The 22,253-nt window shown below is 44.9% G+C and overlaps 1 protein-coding gene across 8 annotated transcripts in view; it reads right to left on the bottom strand.

Annotated features, from left to right (window-relative positions):
- LOC147008993 (protein furry homolog-like) overlaps positions 1 to 22,253 on the bottom strand; it is a 395,449-nt gene that overhangs the window by 101,755 nt on the left and 271,441 nt on the right. For all 8 annotated transcript variants that reach the window (XM_085864332.1, XM_085864334.1, XM_085864327.1 and 5 more), the window contains 2 exons: positions 17,165 to 17,306; positions 4,000 to 4,103 (listed from right to left, as the gene is read on the bottom strand). In XM_085864332.1, coding sequence (XP_085720458.1) covers positions 4,000 to 4,103; positions 17,165 to 17,306 — 246 coding nt within the window. The remainder of the gene's footprint in view (positions 1 to 3,999; positions 4,104 to 17,164; positions 17,307 to 22,253) is intronic.

The raw sequence follows: 22,253 nt of genomic DNA, 5'->3' as shown, positions 1-22,253 counted from the left end.
GACCTAAACATCGTTGCAGACCAGGTACACCCCTTCATGGCAATGGTATTCCCTGATAGCAGTGGCCTCTTTCAGCAGGATAATGCACCCTGCCACATTGCACACATTGTTCGAGAATGATTTGAGGAACATGATGAAGTGTTCCTGGTGTTGCCCTGGTCTTCAAATTCTCCAGATCTCAATCCGATTGAGCATCTGAGGGATGTGCTGGACCGACAAGTCCGATCCATGGCAGTTCCACCTCGCAACTTACAGGACTTTAAGGATCTGCTGTTAATGTTTTCGTGCCAGATACCACAGGGAAACTTCAGGGGTCTTGAAGAATACATGCCTCGGCGGGTCGGTGCTGTTTTGGCAGCACACGGAGGACCAACAGCATATTAGGCAGGTGGTCATAATGTTTTTGCTCATCAGTGTATATACATTATATGTATAAAAATGAAAGGAGCACACTGACCCGAGATGTGACATGACACCAATGTCATGCCAATAAATTATGCCGACATCACTTAGAAACTAGGATGGCGTCTGTGTGGCACTCAGGTTTTTGAAAAACGAGATGTATGTTCACGATTAAATGAAAGCAAGGCCGCAAATCCAGATTTCACCATTATTATTGGCTCGTTCGGACGACATACTGACAAATAGTTTCTTTATGACCATTCTAAACTTGGTTGAATAAAATTTCAAGCCCCTAACTTGATGAGGCAGCAAGGCATAGGTCAAATTCCATAACAGCAAATGCTGCACGACCTGTTAGCAACAATTGTCATCTGCTAGACGAACAAATTGTCTCTGGCCTACAGGCACTTGGTGAGAGTTAGGATTTCCCACATCAGAGATGATGCTGGAACTTGCCATGAATATTCTTTGAAATTCCATTATTGCACGAATATTGTTCTGTGTCAGATATCCTGTCGATGCTGGATAAATGTTCGGTACATTTTTTATTTGTTGGGCTGATATACTTTTCAAAATGTCATTGTTGCTCATCTTATGAACTCTTTTGTTCCCATTCCACAATCTGTGCTGTCTAATATGGCCATAAATGTTTCATCTCTTGATCTTTTTTGCCCATCATGTCTCTCCTTTAGTCGACCGTTTATTTATTCCTTAATTTGCTGCTCGTTTTTGCATTGTTACAATTTCAATTTCATTATACCTGTAGGCAGTGATACAAGAAGGGAGACTGAATGCTTTATAGAAATCTCGATAATGTAAAAGGCAAATGCTCAGTGACATGCTACTTTCAGGAGAACGATATAATCATGGGCCAACTTTACGAAAGGCGTTGAAGAATTAGATACGTGTAGAATCACTAATCATGCAATGATCACCTGTTCAAAGTTAGTCGCCAATCGCCGAAGAGTGATGATATAATGTGCAATGAAAACCTAAACACAAGCGTTTAAAGGTCCACAGAATCTGAAAAAATTAATGTTGTGTTTTTTGATGTGATTATATTGATTCTTAGGTAATAAACTAAGAAGTGCATGTAGTTTTTAATTTCAATAACTTTTCAAGGTGTTACAGTTGAAAAAGCAGGTACCACCCCTAAAATTTTTCATGCAATAAAAAAATACCACCCCTAAGACCCGTCGGGTACCACCCCTAAAATTTTACAGAAAACTGACATGACGTAACGAAGTGAAAAATTCTCAGCACGCAATAGATAATAGGTGCACAACTCACTTCAGACTCATCAGAAAGTGAATTTGATTAATAATTTTCCAATTAAGAATCCCTAGATTACGACGATAGTCAAAATCATTATGTAGAAGGTGCTGTAAGACCGTATATGCATGAACCCGAGGTCGAGACGACGTGGCAGGTTACGTGACATATGATTGCCTGTTTTTTTGGGGGGGGGGCTAATCGAGCATAAAAATGACATCAGAATGACATGCAGCCAAAAGGCTGCACACGAAGGGAAGGAGTATTGACCGATTTATTAAATCTGGTATTGGTGTGGCGCAGGCATGATGGGCCGAACGGCCTCCTCCTGCGCTTAATTTACTTCTAATCCTTGAAAAAAAAAAAAAAAAAACATTAAAATATTCGTTTCAAGATATTTATTCAAGAAAAGAACAATGATTAAGTGTTAAGTGAAGTCATATCTATCCATGAAACCAAATATGTTTTTTTTTTATTCTTTGGACCTTTTCAATAACAAAGAAACTTCTACATGTTGGCGATGGCATGTTTAAGAGTGCGTTTAAGGTACAGGTACAACTGCAGTTGTACTCTCATATACTTCCTGGTACTTTAAGTTAACTTAACAATCACTATAGGTTACGCTGTGGTGGTTTATGTACTCCAGTGATTGCAGTGGAGCGCATACTTCCACCACTTAATGCCTGTTCCACTCGAACATATCAGGACCAATACATTTTTGAAATATCATGCTATATATCCTTTTTGGCCCCATCTCTCAATGGTGAAGAATAACTTCAAAAATTAAAAAAGGATGAATGTAGCTTTGGATCTTCACCAATATTGAATCAATTTGTCTTTATCACACATCTAACATGTCCACCAAGTTTCATCGCATCCGTCCACAGCTTTTTGAGATATAGTGATACATATCATTTTAGCCCTATTTCTCAATGGTGAAGAATCACGAAAAAAACATTATCAGATCCGGATCTTCACCGAAATTGAATCAATGCATCCTTGTTAAGCACCCAATTTGTCCCACCAAGTTTCGTCTGAATCCATCCACAACTGTTTGAGATACCGTGCTATTTATCGTTTTTGGCCTTATCTCTCAGGTCAGGTAAGGTATGGGAGCATGCACTGGAGCAGTACGTCTCTGCATCCACCTTCCGCCAGTAGTCCAGGGACCTCCGTCTGGCCATCCCACAAGCAGATGCCTGGCCAATCCCAATCTCCTTGAGATGCTCATCAACCTGCTGCAACCATGAGGCTCCCTTGCTGAGAGATTCTGGTGAGCAGAATCAGCGTCAGGAAAACGAGCCACATGTCCCTACAACCGCAGCTGATGCTCACGGGCTATGCAGGTAACAAATCTCATTTGAGTTTCTCGCAGCAACCGCTCGTTGGACACAAAGTCCGACTAGTGATAGCCAAGGATTCTCTGAAGAGATCTGGTACCAAAGGAATTAAGTCTCCATCTCAGATTCCTGGTCAGAATCCAAATTTTGAAAGGGGGTGTAGACTCTATACATACCCTGAATATGCATTGTATGGCTCATAATTGGTAGATTACATGGGTCGGTGACAATGGTTGTATTAGAAGTGCTTGAATTAGCTCAAGAGGGGGGCAGAAGAGGATAGAAATATGGCAGTTCACTGACGTGCATTGAGAATCTCCGAGGATAGATGCATTCCTCTGGAGAAGTATGACAATATCAAATTTGTCCGGAGTTACAGACTCTTGAAGGAATCATTTTGTTGGCTGCTGAATCTAGAGCAAGATGATCTGGAGCAACCTACGATGAGGAGCAATGTGCTTCATCCACTCCAACAATTGTCCGTGGTGCACGATTCTATGCAAGTGCATCATTTCAATTGGATGTTAGAGATGCGTGCGGGATTTCACAGGCTAATCGGCTTTTTGGACGTGCACAACTACTAATCAGCTGATTATCTCCTTTCATAAATTGCTAATTAGACGGATGATTAGCTGTGCACATACGACGACGTTTTCATCAGTTAGACATGTACTCGCAAGACGCTCATTTAACGCCTTTCGTAAATTCGGCCCCAAGTGTTAACAATTGTGATTTAAGGTTTGAAAACCAATTAGGCCAATGTAGTTTTGATATTCATACAAGGGAGACATGCAAGGAATGATTGAATAATAAGTCAAAATAAATGTAGATTAAAGATGGCACAGTGTTATCATCTCCATACTTTCCGATTTTGACCTCAATTTACAAACAACCAGCGTACTGTATGCATTAAAGGGGAAAAGGAATTATTATACTGTCTGCACAACCGAGGCACTGCGAGTCGAGTGTCCCAAATATAACCTACCCATAATTATCGCCTGGAGCAACAGTGGTAGATGCTCCGTCCATTCCACACACAACCTGGAGTCCATGACGAGATCTGTTAGCAGCACCAGCACCACGTTGCACCTGCACTCAATAAATATGCACTTGTTATGCATTCATTCATTTATTTATTCTCTCTCTCTCTCTCACTCCCTCACCCCCCCCCCCCCCCCAACCACCCGAATAAGGGCTAATTCATTGGCATTTCACTTCCTCATAATCTCAAGACCTCTCAACTATCTCCGAGGTGCAAGACACAAGTGATTGTGATACAATACTCACCATTGTCCTGGATCAATCTCACAAGTGTTCTGTGGCTGCAGTGTGGTAAATCTACAAAATAAACTACTGTATAATATAGCAACACACCTTTTTGGCTTCAACAAAAATTGGAAACCCCATAACCTATACCATCAAGAGCTACTCCAGGGATTTCTTACTGGGAACCACACCACACCAAGTTCCATTTCAATATTGGAAAGTGTCTTTCTCGACATATCATGGCCCTTCAACATTGTCTGGAACCATGCGTTGCTTGCCAAATATCTCTGCCTGTAGTATCCAAAGCCACATCTATCCTGGCTTGCAAACTATCTATCCTGGCTATCTATCAAAGCCATATCTATCCTGGCTTCCTCTGTGTGCACAATCTGTCCTTTTACCTCCTCTTCCAGTTGAGATTGGAGTATCTCACTTCCGGTTCCGGTTCTTGAGCGACAGTGGTGTCCCTCAGGATCTTTGCCGACCTCAAAGATAAGTTTCCCGGTCGTTTTTTTTTCGCTGATATTTTGTTGTCTGTATTTACTGTGCATTTATACTTTGGTTTTGTTTGACGAATACTCACCAATTAGCAAAAGTTTTCAGTCTTTTCATATTGGGTTTTCCTTGAGGCCTTCCCTTTCCTTTGTGTGCACAATTAGTGTTATTCCATACTCTACTTATTACCATCAGGTTATTTTCACCTTAATCCCTCCAACTCTTTCAATGTCTTAAAATATATTTAAATGTTTTTATTTTTTTATTTTCCCTTCTCACGTTATACCCTCCGTAACCACGTGACTTCTCTACCTCCTCTTTTTTTTTGTATACCTTGTCGAGGCTCGTATGAGAGCTAACACACAACTCACAGCAAGGGGGCATGAGACAAGAGGGGCGGGAGTGGAAGGGACAAAACAGTGGGGAACAGACACATTAGGTGAACTGTGGAAGGGAGAGGGATGGGGATGGGACGGGGAACATGGCGAAGAGAAGATGGACATTACAGGGACTTTCAGGAAGGAAAGCAGGGGAATTGAAGGAAGTGGGCTTGGGTGGATTATCGGGGGTAGAAAAGATCGAGGATTTGGATGGGGGAAGATAAGAGGTGGTGGTGAACAGCTGTTTTGAAAGCCTGGAGGGAAGAATGGGAAAGAATAGAGTGAGGAAGTTTATTCCAAAGGCGGGAAAAAAGAGGAATAAAAGAGTGAATATGAGCAATGATTCGTGATTTTGGTAGTTTTACCAGAAGGGGGTTGTTGGCGGACCTTGAGCGTCCTGTGGAAATGTGGTGGGGACAAATCGCAGAGAGAGCAAGGGGGGCAAGACTGAAGAGGAGTCGGTAGAAGACAGAAAGACCACCAACCAACCTGCGGTGATTGAGTGAGAGGCCCAAAGACTCAGCTTCATTGCGGGAGATGCCGATGATCTTAAATGCCCTGGTTTCGACAGCGTGAAGCCGAGAAAGGTGGGAGGCAGGAGCACCAGCCCAGAGGGGAGAGCAGTACTCCATCAGGCAACGGACAAAAGCTTTGTAAGTGGTCAGGAGCTCAAGAGGGCCGAGGAAGGACATTGCACGACGGAGGATTCCCAGTCGGCAACTGGCTTTTGAGGCGAGGTTGGAAATGTGACTTTCCCAGGAAAGGTCATGGCAGATAGTGAGACCCAGAAGCTTGAATCTTCCAGAGGATTGTTCAGAAAGTGGATGGGGGGGTTTGTAAACGGTCCTTTCGAAGAGACATAGTGAGAGTGTGAGATTTGTCTGGATTGAAAGACATGTTCCACGTGTTGGACCAGTTTGTGATTTTATCCAGATCTGCAGTGAGCGAAGAAGCTGCTGCTTGCCGGTCTGAGGGATGACAGATGGTACGGCAGAGGGTGGAGTCGTCGGCAAAGAGAAATATAGGATTTTCTAGAGAGTCGGAGAGATCATTGATGAAAACCAGAAAAAGAACAGGGCCCAGAACGCTACCTTGAGGAACTCCAGCCTGCACAGGAAGAGGGGATGAAAGAACTCCATTTAGGGCCACACGTTGACTGCGACAGGAGAGGAAGTCTGCGAGCCATGAGTGGAGATGGCCTTGAATACATGGGAAGAGAGTTTGGTGAGTAGTGCAGGATGCCAGACTGTGTCAAAAGCACGTGATATGCCTAGGGATACGGCTCGGATTTCCTGTCTGGCATTGAGGACCTCCATCCATTGATGGGAGAGCAGAAGCAGCATATCCAGGGTAGAGTGATCTGGTCTGAAACCAAATTGATGATTGGAAATCAAGCCATTGGAGAAGAGGAAGGATTTCATGTCTGAAGTGATGATGGATTCCATAACCTTGCTGATGATTGGGAGAAGGCTGATTGGTCTGAAGTTACAGGGATCTGTTTTTGCACCTTTTTTATGCAGGGCAGTGATGTTAGCAGATTTCCAAGCAGATGACCTTGGGCAAATGAGAGGGTGAATAGAACAGAGAGAGGGTGAGCAAGAGCAGAAGAGCAGGCTTTGAGGACACGTGGGCTGATGCCGTCTGGACCGGTTGCAGAATCTGACTTGAGGTTTGAAAGCAAGCTCTCCACCTTGTCAGGAGAAAATGATAGAGTCCAGGGACAGTTGGGTGCGACTGGGTAAAGTGGGTAGAGAAAGTGATGGGTTTAGGACACAAGATTTAGCTGCAAACACCGAGTTTAGACATTCAGCTTTATCACGTGTGGTATTAGCAGTGCGGCCATTTGAGGTAAGGGAGGGGATGGAGGGGGAACATACACCAGAAACAGATTTGATTAAACACCACCAGGATTTTGAGGAGGGAGAGAGGTTTGAGAGTTCAGACTTGAGATGAGAAAGATGTTGTTTTCTGGCTCTCCTGAGGGTAGATACACACTTGTTCCGAGCTTTGTGGAAGGAACTGAGATTGCCCTCAGTTGGGTTTGCTTTCCCTGAGGCAAAGGCAAGTTGATTCAGGACAACTGCCTCGCCACAAGCTTCAGTCAACCAAGGGTGGGAGGAAGGGTAGGACAACTGAACACGAGAGGCGATAAATCTGTGCATGAGGGAGAGCAAGTTTCTTTGAAAGAATTCCCAGGATGAATTGATGTTTGAGAAAGTAGTGATAGGAGACCAGTCTAAGTTTGATGGCTGCTCGGAGACCCTGCCAGTCGGCTTGAGTGAAATGCCAGACTCGACGGCGGTGAGGTGGTTCTCTGATAACAGCCAGAGAGATGTCCACTTTGACAAGGATGTGGTCAGAAGAACCGATTGGAGCGAAGGAAGAGCAGCAGATATTGTCAGGGAAATTTGTCAAAATCAGATCCAGAAGAGATGGAGTACCATTGGTTGAGATCCGGGTCGGGAAGTTGACCGATTGAGTCAGTGCTAATGAGTCGCAGAAAGCTTTTGCTGAGGTGCCATGGCAGGTGAGAGAGGTACCCACACCTGGCCAACTGGCGTGATGACAATTGAAGTCACCACATCAGAGGAAGAGAGAGTTTGGATGAGAAGATAGAAGATGGTCCATATTTTCGGATAGTGAGGTGTAGATGGAGTCATCACTGTTCGGTGGACGGTACAGTACACATATAAACATGAGGTGGGAGTGGAGGGAAGCCGAAGCCAGAGGTATTCCTGGGGGTGTGGGGGAGTGAGAGCAGTGCATGGAGAGTGAGGAATAGAGTCTTTGATGAAGAGAGCAACACCTCTACCAGGACGAGGCTCAGGTCTGTCATACCGTAAGAGGGAGTAACTGGGGAGAGATACTTGGGAGTCAGACACGTCTTGGGAGAGGAAAGTTTCTGTTAGGCAGATAATGTCTGATTTGTCAGTGGCAACCTGTATGGAAAGATCTGAAAGGTTTGAGCGAAGGCCCCGGATATTTGAGGTCCACACTTTTAATGAAGAGGTAGGGGAGGAGGCTTTGGGTGCAGGAGGTGGAGGGGGAGGGGGAGGGTAGGACAAGGGACGAGGGGGGGAGGTAAGGAGGGTTGTTGACAGAGTGTGGGATATTGCAGAATAGCGAGGGGAAGGGGCCGAATGAGGACGAGAAAAGGCTCTGTGGTGCTGGGGGAGAGGGGGTACAAGAGACAAGGAAGAAGGCAGTTGAGGATTTGAGGAGGTGGAGTGAAGAGATGGAGGTGAGAGGGCAGTGGAGGGAGGCAGCTTGTTGGATGAGAGGGGGGGCAACTTTGAGAAGGATGAGTGAGGGGGATGAAAGGTGGGAGAAAGGTGAGGGGGAATTTTTGAGAGAGGTGAGAGGGAAGAATGGAGGGAGAAGAGTGGGATGGTTGCTTTGAGAGTGAGAGTGAGGGGTGAGGGGGGTGAGTTGGCACTGAAGTTGGAAAACAAGAATGGTTGATGGAAAGCGAGCATCCATGGCAAACTGTGGTTTTTAAAAGTTTTAGGTCAGAGATGCGATTTAACACAATTCTTGATGGATGCAATGAAGGCGAATTCAGAGAATGGAGAGAAGAAACGCTGTAATAGTTGGATTTTTTAGGCAAGGAATGAAGGAGAGCTCGAAATGAGAGCAATCTGTTAAAATAGCAGAAGAGTAGTGCATTATGAAACAGTAAAGAGTACCACATGTGTGAGAGAGGAAGATGAAGCATTACAAGATCGTTTTTGTTGTTAATATTAATGTTTGAGAGAGTTCAACAGATTTGGTCATGGAAGTGTAGAAAAAAAAATCGAGGAAGAAGACGAGGAGGAAGTTAGGAGGAAGAAGAAGAGGCATAATCGGGAGAATTTGAGCGTGTTGTTGTTGGGGTTTTTTTTTTTTTTTGAGATAAGAAAGAGATTAGTTGGGAGAATGGGGGATGTTTGGAAATTGGGGAGGATGAAAATTGAACGTAATGGGGAGGATAGAAATTGAAGGTAATGGGGAGAAAAAAAAAACCGATCGAACACCGAGTGGAACCGGTAGGCCTCAAGCCTCGGCCAAGGCCTAGGCCTCAAACACCAGGGAAGAACGTCGACAAAAATACTAACAAAATAGCACGATTTTTGAAACAAAACCGAACTAGGAAAACACAGTAACATGTCGGTGAGAAAATTAAACAGTTAAAACGGGACAAATAACGACCGGAAACTTAACTTTGAGAACGTCTGCAGGGAGCCCCGAAGGAGACCTCTCGTCGCTCCAAACCCGGAACTCTTCTTACCTCCTTCCTCTTGACGAACCACCATCTTCCTACTTTTGCCGATCCACATTCACCATACGCCTTCACGATTTTTTTCTTCAACCTTTCCTTTAACTAATCTTACCTAATCTTTATTAAATAATGAAAAAAAAACAGTCTCTTAAAATGTTTCAACTTTCTCTTTCACACTGTGCTTCTCTGTATTATCTTTATAATTAATTCACTCTTCTTCTTCTTCTTCTTATTCAAAAGACTTTTTAATTTGATCTTTCCTTCATCCCGTGTCTAAAAAGTCCAACTGTTATGTTTCTTTTCTCCATTCTCTCAACTCACCTCTATTGCATCCTTCATGTAATGTGCTGAAATGTATCTCTGACAAAACAATTTTAAAATCCAGTTTGCAATGTGTGTTCATATTCAATCAATCATCTTTATTTTCCAACTTCAGTGCCAATTCACCCCACCTCCTTAAATCTACATCGTCCTAACTCCCCACCTGTTGTACCCTCTTCTTACCCCTCCCATATTGCCCCTCATCCTACCTCCTCTCTCAGCACTTCTTCACTGTCCTCTGCTAAAAGTATCAGCTCCTCCTCTGTTGTCGCAAACTGTGCGGTGTTCTAACATCTGTGGGCTCCATTCTAACCGAGCAGATATCTCTCTCTCTCTCTCTCAATCAATTAAAATCTCTCTCCTCAACATCTCAAACTTGTTCTTTCTTTCTCCTCATGACACCCCCCCCTTCTTCCCAACCTCCTCAAATCTTGTGCCTCCCCCTGCATACTCCCTTCTTCACCATACCACCACCAAGTCTCATTCTTCCCCTTTCCTCCTGCCCCATGGCCGTGCCTGCTCTCATCGTCTCCCCTCCCTCTCATACCTCCCTCTCAAAGCAACCTTCATTCTCTTCCCTCTCCAAGCTTCCTTCCAACCATTCTCAAAAACTCCCCCCTCACCATTCTACCTGAACTCTCCCCTCTCAGACCTTTCTCCCTCCAATCTCCACCCTCACTCCCCTTCTCAAAGTTGCACCCCCTCCCCCACACATCCACAATGCTACCTCCATCCCCTGCCCTCTCTCTTCCATCTCATCCCTCCACCTCCAAACCTTCCCTCTGTCCCCTCTCTTATTACCCCCCACTGTTCCTCCTCCAATCACCACAGAGCCTTTTCTCCTCCTCATCCAGCCTTCTCCCCGAGCTCTTCTGCAATCCCCCACACACTGTCAACAACTCTCCATACCTACCTCCCCCCCCCCAGCCTTCTCCTTCATCATACCCTCTCCCCCCCCTACCCTCCCCTGTACCCAAAGCCTCCTCCCCTCCCTCTTCCTTTCAAGTGTGGACCTCAAACATCCGGGGCCTTCGCTCTAACCTGACTGATCTTTCCATCGAGGTTGCCACTGACAAACCAGACATAATCTGCCTAACAGAAACTTTCCTCCTTCAAGACGTCTCTGACTCCTGCGTTTCTCTCCCTCCTCCGGTATGATAGACCTGAGCCTTGTCCTGGTGGCGGAGTTGCTCTCTTTATCAAAAACTCAATACCTCACTCTCCATGCACTACCCTCACGCTTCCACACCCCCAGGAATACCTCTGGCTACAGCTTCCCCTCCGCTCCCACATCTTGTTTATATGTGTACTGTACCGTCCACCAAACAGTGATGACTCCATTTACATCTCACTTACTGAAACCATGGACCAACTTCTGTTCTCTAATCCCAACTCTCTTCCTCATATGTGGTGACTTCAATTGTCATCATGCCAGTTGGCGAGGTGTGGGTACCTCTCTCACGTGCCATGGCACTTCAGCAAAGGACTTCTGCGACTCATTGGACTGACACAATCTGTCAACTTCCGGACCTGGATCTCAATCAATGGTATTCCATCTCTTCTGGATTTGATTTTGGCCAATTTCCCTGAAAATATCTGCTGTTCTTCCTCCACTCCAATCGGTTCATCTGACCACATGCTTGTCAAAGTGGACATCTCTCTGGCTGTTAATAGAGAACCACCTCAGCACCGTAGAGTCTGGCATTTCACTCAAGCCAACTGGCAAGGACTTCAAGCAGTCATCAAACTTTGAGACTGGTCTCCCATTTCTACATTCTCTGACATCAACTCATCCTGGGAATTCTGTCAAAGAAATTTTCTCTCTCATGCACATATTTATCCCCTCTCGTTTTCAGTTGTCATACCCTTCCTCTACTCCCTCCCCCCCCTCGCCCACTAACCACCGATGGTACACATAAGCTTGTGGTGAGACAGTTGTCCTGAAACAACTTGCCTTTGCCTCATTGAAGGCAAATCCAACTGAAGGCAATCTCAGTTCCTTCCACAAAGCTCAGAACAAATGTGTATCTCCACTCAGGAGAACCAGGAAACAACATCTTTCCAATCTCAAGTCTGAACTCTCAAACCTGTCTCCCTCCTCCAAATCCAGGTGGCATCTGGTTAAGTCTGTTTCTGGTGAATGTTCCCCCTCCATCCACTCCCTTACCTCAAATGGCTGCACAACTGACATTGCACACAAAAAGGCTGAATGACTAAACTCTGTGTTTGCTTCTAAATCTTGTGTCGCAAACCCATCGCTTTCTGTACCCACCTTACCCAGTCGCACCCTGGTGTTCCTGGACTCTGTATCCTTTTCTCATGACAAGGTGGAGAGCTTGCTGTCAAACCTTCACTCTGATTCTGCAACCGGTCCAGACAGCATCAGCTCACTTGTCCTGAAAACCTGCTCTTGCTCACCCTCTCTCTGTTCTATTCACCCTCTCATTTGCTCAAGTTCATCTGACAACTGCTTGGAAATCAGCAAACATTACCGCTCTGCAACAAAAAGGTGCAAAAACAGCAGATCCCTACAACTACAGACCAATCAGCCTTCTCCCAATAATCAACAAGGGCATGGGATCCATCATCGCTGCCAACATTAAATCCTTCCTCTTCTCCAATGGCTTGATTTCCGATCATCAATTTGGATTCAGACCAAGTCACTCTACCGTGGACATGCTGCTTCTGCTTTTACAACAATGGATGGTGGTCCTCAATATCAGACATGAGGTCAGAGCCATCTTCCGAGACATATAGCGCGCTTTCAATGTGGTCTGGCACTCCGCCCTGATCACCAAACTCTCTTCCTATGGTATCCAAGGCAATCTCCACTCATGGCTCACAGACTTCCTCTCCTGTCACAGTCAACGTGTGGCCCCCAATGGAATTCTCTCATCCCCTCTTCCTGTCCAGGCTGAAGTTCCTCAAGGTAGCGTTCTGGGCCCTGTTCTTTTTCTGGTTTTCATCAATGATCTCTCTGACACTCTGGAAAATCCTCTTTATCTCTTTGCTGATGTCTCCACCCTTTACCGTACCATCTGTCATCCCTCAGATTGGCAAGCAGCAGCCTCTTCACTCTCTGCAGATCTGGATAAAATCAAAATCTGGTCCAACATTTGGAACAGGTCTTTAAATCCTGACAAATCTCACACTCTCACTACATCTCTCTGAAAGGACTGTCTGGAAACCACCCCCCCTCCCCCATCAACTTTAGCAACAATCCTCTTGAAGAACTCCTTTCACTGTGAAGCATTTGGGTCTCAATACCTGCCATAATCTTTCCTGGGAAAGCTAGATTTCCAAGTTGGCCTCCAAAGCCAGTCGCCGACTGGGCATCCTCCATCGTGCAAAGTCCTTCTTTGGCACACCTGAGCTCCTGACCACATTCAAAGCTTTCGTCCACAGCCTGATGGAGTACTGCTCTCCCCTCTAGGCTGGTGCTCCCGCCTCTCACCTTTCTCGGCTTCATGCTGTGGAAACCAACGCATTTAGCATCATTGGTATCTCCCGTGATGAGGCTTAGTCTTTGGGTCTCTCACCCTCTCTCACCCCAGGTAGGTCAGTGATCTTTCTGTCTTCGACCATCTTCTCTCCGGCCTCGATCCCCCACTCTGTCTGTGATCTGTCCTCCCCATATTTCTGCAGGGCACTCAAGGTCTGCCAGCAACTCCCTTCTGGTGAAACTACCAAAATCATGAATCACTGCTCACCTCGACTCTTACAATTCGCTTTTTTTCCCCACCTCTGGAGCAAACTGTCACACACTCTTCAATCCCATTCTTCCCTCCAGGTCTTCAAAACAGCTGTTCACCACCATCTCTTGTTTCCCCCCCATCCAAAACCATGATCTTTTCTCTCCCCATTAATCCACCCCAAGCCCACCTCCTTCAAATTCCCTGCTTTCCTTCCTGAAAGTCCCTGTAATGTTCATCTTGTTTACCCCGTCTCCCCCACTCCATCCTTCTCCCTTCCACAGACCTCCTAATGTCTCTGTTCCCCACTGTTTTGTGCTTCCTCTCCCACCCCTCTCGTCTCCATGCTCCCTTTGTTGTCCGTTGTGTTTTAGCTCGACATTGTATGCCCAAAAAAATCTCAATATTGCGATTCTGACCTTGTTTTATAATCAACCATAGAATACATTAAGGATGAAATAGAAATTGGAAAACATACATTTCAATTCTGGGATGTCTAAAAGACATATCACTTTGTGGAAATCTTCAGTCCAATTTTGTTCCTCACATACATAGATGACCTAATACCCCATTAAAACCATCTTTCCACTGTGTGGGTGATACGAATTATACCGTATGGTACTCCATCCCTATGACGGACTGGCAGCATCTGCATTCCTCTCAGTCGACCTGGAAAGGATCGGGTGTTGGTCCAACAAAGAGAGCAGGTTATTCACTCCAAGCTAATCTCACACTCTCACTTCCTCTCTCTGGAAGGATTGTCCAATGTCAACTGAGAACTACTCTTACTTGCTTTATTAATCAGTCAATGGAAGAAGATTATATCAGTCCTATGAATGCAGCTGCAGCCAGTCAGCTGGGCTTCACCATCAGGCATGACTTCTCCTGGCTGGATCATATATCAAACCTCGCCTCCAAATTCATCGGCAGAGAGGACGTTCTCCATCGTGTCATGTTCTTCTTTGGTAAATCGAACTTCTCACAGCCTACAAGGCATGTGATCACAATTAATTTAATAAATAATACAATTCTCCCCGATTGGCTGGTGCCCCCACTTCATAGCTGCCATTCCGAGATGATGTGGAATACAGAGCTCTCAACACCATTGGAATCCCTCACAAACAAGCAGAGGCACAGAGTCGAATGCCACCTCAGAGCAGGTACATTGGTGGCCTCTTTTCTCCTGCCTTTCTTCTGGTCTTACTCCTCCTGCTCCTTCAGACCTCCACCCTTCCAAAATCCTTCTTGGATCTAAAGTGTAAATAATCGCACTCCTCCGGAGTGGGGTTGCATTATTCCAGTGTAAACAACCCCACTATTCTCTCAAGTGCTTCAAGATGGCAGTACAGCATCATCCGATATTATCTTCCATCCATTCCCGTGATATGTTATAATCTCGTTAATCTTCCCCACTCGTATCACTCTTACTTGCAGGTTACTTACTCTATTTCTCTCTTTTCTCTCCTTGTGTTTGTGTTTGGTTGTTTACCCATGACCCCAATTGTTCTTTCCCTCACTACCTTGTTCTTCCATAAACCTGGATCTTGCGAACAAAAAGGTCACTATGAAAAGGACATATTGTCAATCTTTCAACATAACTACATTGAAATGATAGAACACTCCATACTGAGAATGACAACAAGCATATGGTCACCACAACGACTGCAGCGGATTAATGAAAAAGCACAACACAACGTTTTCATGGCAATATCTGATGGGCGGCAAATTCCATCCATTACCAGAACGTTATCCACATCCTGTAAGCGATTCAAGGTGGGAAATAAAGCCTTCGCTGCATAATTTCAAAGGCGATCTCCAGGATGACCCTTTACTCAGGCCTGGTGTTGGCTTATTGGTGAAGGTGCTTCGCTTACGATCCTCGAGTCATGAGTTTGAGCCCCTGTCGGGCTGTTTAATTAACACCAGGTAGGGTTGACTCAGCCTGTCATCCTTCTGAGGTCGGCAAAATGAGTGCCAGCATGCTGGTAACAGGGGCATTGCATCAGCAGCACAGCTGCGCCCCCAGAAAATGATGCAGCCACAGACTGCTTACAAATAAATAAACCCTTTTCTCAATAAAAGTTTTTTTTTTAAACCATAGGATGGATCTTAAATCCAGAGTTGAACGCAGCTTGGAGGATTATAAAATGAATTTTAATTCCTGAAAACTGATTGCAGCTAAAGATATCATATTTATAATTTACGAGTCTAAAATAATCCAGAACAAAAGCTGTTTTGTTGATCGTGGAATATATAAATGCATTCAATACATTTTGGATGGAAGTATAATTGTTTACCTTGGATCGATTGGGTAACATACATCAACGGTGATGTATCAAATTGAATGCTTCAAACACAATCCATAACCTCGTGGAGCAAAGTGGTATTTTCCTAACCTATTGGTATCTGCTATTCCAGAGTACAAACCAAGACTCATTTCAAAATTCCGATTTAAGTTTGCTGTAGTAGGTTTTAATATTTTTGCTTTTCAACATGTCAATGAGAAACAAAGAAAGTGTGGAAAAAGCTCAAAAACAAAAACTTAACGAAAGGGTATGTGAATTAAATTGACTGGTAGATAGAATGAATAGAACAATCAAATAAACTCTAGCCTTGTTCACTTCCCAGGAAAGATTTTTCATACAATTGATGAAAATCAGATTATGTATCATGGTCCATACAGAGCGCCGGTGCGGCCCAAGCAGTTTCCATGGCTCGGGTTATAATCCCGGACGGGTCGCCACACCGACACACGAAGTCACGGCAGGAATTTGTAATTTGTTAATGGTGCTGGCGATAACGTGTCTACTCTTCGTAAAGTACACCATGTGAGATCTCTAACGTCCATGAAAAAATGCCGGCAGACGGGACACCCAGTTTAACGTACATCTGAGTGACGGCACACATATCGATGAAACCCCCTGGCTGTAAAACACCAGGATGACAGTTTATAACTGGTTCAGGATTCAAACTCAGGTGAGACAGCTTATAGGAGGCAAGTGTGTGTACATCTAGACCATATTATAATAATACATGTGGCGATTAGAAAGCGAGGCAACAATGTTTGCAATCGAGCAAGATCCATTGTTGCTGATGTAAGACGGCATATGACAAACATTTGCTGTTACACATTGCAAACAAACGTGGCTCAGCAAACATTTCCCAGATAAATAAAGCTGTTTTAGCAACAACCTACAGAGACCGACCACAAAGCATAGCGTTTCAAAATGTTTGAAGGAACAGTCTGCAGGAGATATTAATCGATTGTCTATTTCCTCAAAACAACTTGGGTGATTATGGGTACGTGCGAATAGAAAGCTTCCTTCATGCACGTAACTTGGACTTGGTGTGATGTCTGCAGAGTTGTACTGGCATGCAGCAAGTGCTTCCAGGAGCCAAATTTACTTTATTACAAAAGTGTTTCCTGGGATCAGAGATGTCATGATTTTGCAACATCTCGTTTTATTAAGGGCAGTAAAGTCCCCAACACTTGTCTAAAGATTCGTGAGATTCCAAGCACGTTCATGGGGTTCATCTCACTGCATTTAATAGGAATAGAAGAGCACACATAATTCCTCAGCTTGATCGACAGGAACTAAACTTAACCTGCCTAATCAGGTAAATATAGAAATTAACATGCCGAGGATATTTGTTTCCATTTTTCACAAACACGTGAACGTTTTGCACGATACGAGTGGAAATGAAGCAATCTTGCCCACGGGTCCTGAAGAATCTTACCGGTAGAGCGTGGGTGATGTGCTGAATATCTCAGGAAGGTAATCAACAAGAGGAAGCCATATTCCACCCCCTACAGGCATGGGCAGGGGTTGTGCACTTCCGCTTTGAGACACCTTCAGTCTCCAACTTACATATGGAGGTTCTGCAGGACAATAAAAACACACGTTGATTTGAGCTTCCATGACAATATATTGTACAATTGATGTGACTATTTAATCTTCTCGAGCTTGCTTGACACGAACAACTCAAAACACTTGCTTGTGGCTTGATTTTTGGCAAGAAATTTGGAATGGGATCTCAGACCAAATTTTCACAGAGTTGAAAACAATCTTTACAGAGGGATTTCCCAGATCATTGACACACATGACTCACTCTTCCTCAACATACCAATTGAAATGTGTGAACACTGTTTGTTTTTTTTGTATATCTGGATGATAATTTTAAAACATACAAGCATTCTAAACTGACAAACAGCAACAACTGAGTAAGAATGCCGAGACTTTTGTCTAGAGATTCGCTTCCCATGATATGGTGCCATCGTGCCAAGTCAAAAGATATGAGGACAACAAGGGGATAAAATGAGATGCATCATTGTAATGAGCAATCAAAAGATCAGATATCAACGAGCTAGTTTCTTCAGTTTGACCTTCTATAATAATAAATATCAGTGTGTGTCCGACCGTCTGTCAGTCCGTCCGAATGTCTCCTCTATTACTCCAAAACCATGAAACTGAGAGGCCCAAAAACTGCATGCACACTAAGGGAACTCCAAGAAAGTACATTAATGAAAATTGGATGTTTGGATCAATTTAAACATCCCTTTTGAAGATAATTTATGGGGTGCTCATCACGAAAAACCCAAAATAAGCCTTACCAGGATGGCGTGCGCCATCTTAGCCAGCCCTCTGTCAGTTCGCAAGAGTATGAAGCCGCAATTTTTTTTTGGCCTGCTCAACAATTCCTTGACTTGGAACAGGCTGCAATGGTTTCTTAATGATAAAGTATTTTTTTTCCACTTTCCTGACTTATATCATTGAATGCCTGTTCACCATACCTACGAATTGCTGGATACATTATAATGCTTATTAACAAGAGGAAGACGCATGAGACGCCAGCGTTTGTGGCTTTATTTAATTCCCGCACATTCTATAACCTCTTAATATCAGCTGAATTTCAAAATTTAAACTTCGTTATTGACTTCAGAAGTATTTCCCACTGCTTAAAAGTGTTCACATGTCCAATTTGTACATCACTTGACATTCCGGGCGTCAACAGGTGCAAGGTGTTGACATAACCGATCGGCAATCACTAATCGCTTGCCAAGCCAGCCGTTCCTCATCAAACATTTCATTGGAATGCTTGCTCGATTGCTTAAGTTACTTGGCGAGTGCTCTACAATATTCACTGTCACTGAAAAAAAAAAAAAATATATATATATAGATATATCTCGATCAACTTAAACAAAGTTCAGGTACCACCTGCCTGCGTCAGGCTGTGCGGTGCCTCGAGCGGTGAGTCCGTGATTCGCTGACTGAAAATGTGCAATTTTTTTACACCACATTTCCCCTTTTTTATGATCTTCTTTCACTGTATGACCCTTCACTTCGGCATAGATAAATCCACATAAAAAAATTAAACGTTTGGTTTTTGAAAGTTTCTTCAACCGTTTTGTTTGAGTGCTTGCTTGAGTGGTTAAGGTAGTTGGCAAGCACTCTTCAAGCTTCGATGGTGACACGGCAGCTTGGTTCTCCATGGGGACATTCCCAGAGGAAGGAAGACAACATAAATTAGGTGATTATAATGAGGATCAGTAATAAAAAATGTTTTTCGTTTTGACAAAGCAATAAATCATCACATCATGGCAGGATATCTGAAAGGTACGCAGGCTTGCTCCAAGCTGTCTAGCCTGGGTTGGAATCCCGACTCAGCTATAAACTGTCATCCCAGTGTTTCACAGGCAGGGCTATTAATCAATGTGTGCGCTGTCTCTCGGATGGATGTGTAACTGGGCGTCACATCTGCTGGAACCTCCCCTTTTCCTCTTCCAAACTCTCCCCCATCCCCTTTCCCCTCTTTCTCTCTCACCCCTATCCCTCCCCTTGCTCTACCACCCCTCCCTCTTTGCTGAGGGGACTGTAGCATGTACGAATCAGATTCGGAATGAGCCAACCAAAAGGGTGTAAAGGTCACTGCATGTGCGAGCATGCATACATGCAGGCAGGCCTTTGCCAGGCTGATAACATGGGTTTAAAAGCTCCTGCCTAGTATTTTATACAACCCAGTGGTTAAAAAAAAGGATGTTGCTGTTTGGACGTGTTTCATCACCCTTCCCTTCCCCACCCTTCATGCTGCCTTCCCTCCCTTTGCTCTGCCTTTCCTTCCCTTCACACCGCATTCATTTCCCTTCACACCGCATTCACTTCTCTTCACGCTGCCTTCGCCCCACTTCCCCTCAAGCTGACCTCTTCCCAAACCCTCTCCTCTCTCCACCCCCCCCCCCCATGGACATCTCCCAGCGGTCTCTACGTGCTGTATTAACATACCCCATTTAGTTCAATCCTGTACTACCCCCTCCACAAGTCCCACTACCAAATGCAAGTCAAAAACACCTCCCCCACACTTAGCTCCTCCCAAACTCCTTACCCTCTCCAGTTCCCCCCCCCATTCCTCCTCGCTCCCACCCCTCCCCTCCTGGAGTGTAAAGCGATGTTTGGTGAGGTGACGCTCTCCCCTCCCCAACCCCCTTACTCACTCTTCCCCTTTCCTAGCACCCCCTTCCTCGCCCTGCCTAACTCCCCCACCCCTCCTCCCTTATTGCTCCCCTCCCTCCTCCTCTCTCCCTCCACCTTCCCCTCCCCTCTCTTTCTCTTCCCCTCCTTTTTACCCCCCCCCCCCCGCCACCCCTTAATACTCCCATCAGTAAAGTGATGGGTTGTATATGCTTGTGTTTCTATAATACAGGCTTTTAAAATGCAAAGCATCAGAGTAGCTGATGGTCAAGTAGTTGCAAACTATGACCAGACTCAGTGGTGTAATTGTTAGAACATCCACTATGAGTCTGGGAGGTCGGCAGTTCGAACCCCGGCGAAGTCATCCTAAACACTTTAAAAATGGTATGTTGTTCATTGACGTTCAGCATTTAAAAAAAGAAAAGGACAGACGAGACAAAAAACCCATAAGATGCAAATAATAGTGCAGGTTTTGATGGGCCTAATGGCCTCCTTCTGCATCACAGCTCCTTGTCAGGGAACTCGTATTATTATTATGAGTACTAGTGTGTGCCCATACGTGCAAAAAAAAAACAAACAAACAAAAAACTTTCAAACTTCGTGCCAGAAACAACAACCACACAGGCTGTTCCTTCGCTCTCGCGTGCCCGTACGTGTGTGACCGTACGTGCGTGGCTGTACGTGCAAAAAAAAGGAAAAAAAAGAATTGTGACGTCAATCGTGACGTCATAGCACCGTGTCCTGTCATTGGTTTGGTAAATAAATGGCCATAACACGGGAACCACTTGTCCGATTAATATCAAACCTTGAAAAGGCACATACTCAGGTCCCCAGCAATATACCTGGCAAGTTTCAATTAGATCGGACCAGTGGTTGTCGAGAAACCGGTCACAGACAGACAGACAGACAAGCCGGTAGGCGACGAGGGATCCGCTAGGATCGAAGCGCTGGATACGATGCTTTTCATTCTGACCGATCCACCGACGACGATTCATTGCCAGGACGTATTGGTTCACATACAATTGTTCCTCTGCATGGCAAGATTTTTCCTATTGCGTATTTTGTCAACTGGCACTCCTCACAGGACTACCATTTGAAAAATAAAACCTAAATGAAAAATAGGCTCAAGTAAAATTTTCTAAATATCTCGAAATGTTTAATTCCGAAGTCTCGTTTCTCCACATTCAAAACTGTAGGACAAGTATTGAAAATAGTGAACGTACGTCGAGAAAAAGTATTTTTCGAATTTTGCGTATTACAGCCCCGACACCCTTGGTGATCGAATCTGGAAAAATGCTGCGGTTCAATTTTGTAGTAGTTATTAAAGTTTTGTAGTAGTTTTGTAGTAGTTATTATTCTTAAAACGCGGATTTTCGGCCGCTGCATAGCAACGGGTGGTTGCTTAGCAACAAAACTCAAACACGCACACTCCCAGCACATATGGCACCTGTTTGCCAAGTTTCATCGAAATCGGTTTGCTGGTTTGTGCTGTGGAGCCTCGCATTGCAGACACAAAAACATAAACACACACACACACATCTCTCACACACACACACACACACACACACACACACACACACACACACACACACACACACACACACACACACACACACACACACACACACACACACACACACACACACACACACACACGGAAAACCCGACAATAACGGATATCTAGCGAATCCCAATGAGTTTGTGGTTCAAACCTTTGTACGGAGGGAACGAATGATCGATGAACTCGGACTCGATCTTCCCTTTCAAAACACAAACAATCCATTAAAAGGAGCGTCAGGAAGCACAACATGTCGGGACGGAGTGAACGTCACGTACCGGGTCCGGAATCTTCATCCTCGGGTGAACCGACCATGGACCCGTCCGAGGGAGAACCTCTTGGACGGACCACGGACCTGCGGTCTGAGGACGAACCCCCCAGACCGAGCACGTTTCCTCCATTCGAGCTGCTCGTGGATCCCGCGGGGTGTTTGCCGTGTGTGGTCTTCGCCCGAGAGATATCGGGTCGTCGTGCACCATCTGTCACTGTAAGGTTCAGTGTGCCGAAGTACCGGACATTGTTGACGACGAGACGTTCCAAGAGAAACAAACCACGTGATCATGAACCTTGTTGAGTCATGGTTTCTCGGTGGTCGATTCACCACCGGTCAATCACGTGACGTAGCAAATCACCGACGAGCACGTTTGGGTTCTTAAAACGCGGTTTTTCATCCGCTGCATAGCAACGGGTGGTTGCTTAGGACAAAGTCACATTTGCCACGGCGGCCGTGGGGTCTCCAAAATCTATGGCCACTCGCAATTATACGGCGGCCGCAGTATTTCCACGGTCACACAATGTAGCA

Source organism: Eptatretus burgeri, chromosome 18, assembly GCF_056783735.1.
Source record: "Eptatretus burgeri isolate ZD-2024b chromosome 18, Ebu_testis_v1, whole genome shotgun sequence".
Taxonomy (NCBI): domain Eukaryota; kingdom Metazoa; phylum Chordata; class Myxini; order Myxiniformes; family Myxinidae; genus Eptatretus; species Eptatretus burgeri.
This window is presented reverse-complemented; position numbering and strand designations above follow the sequence as displayed.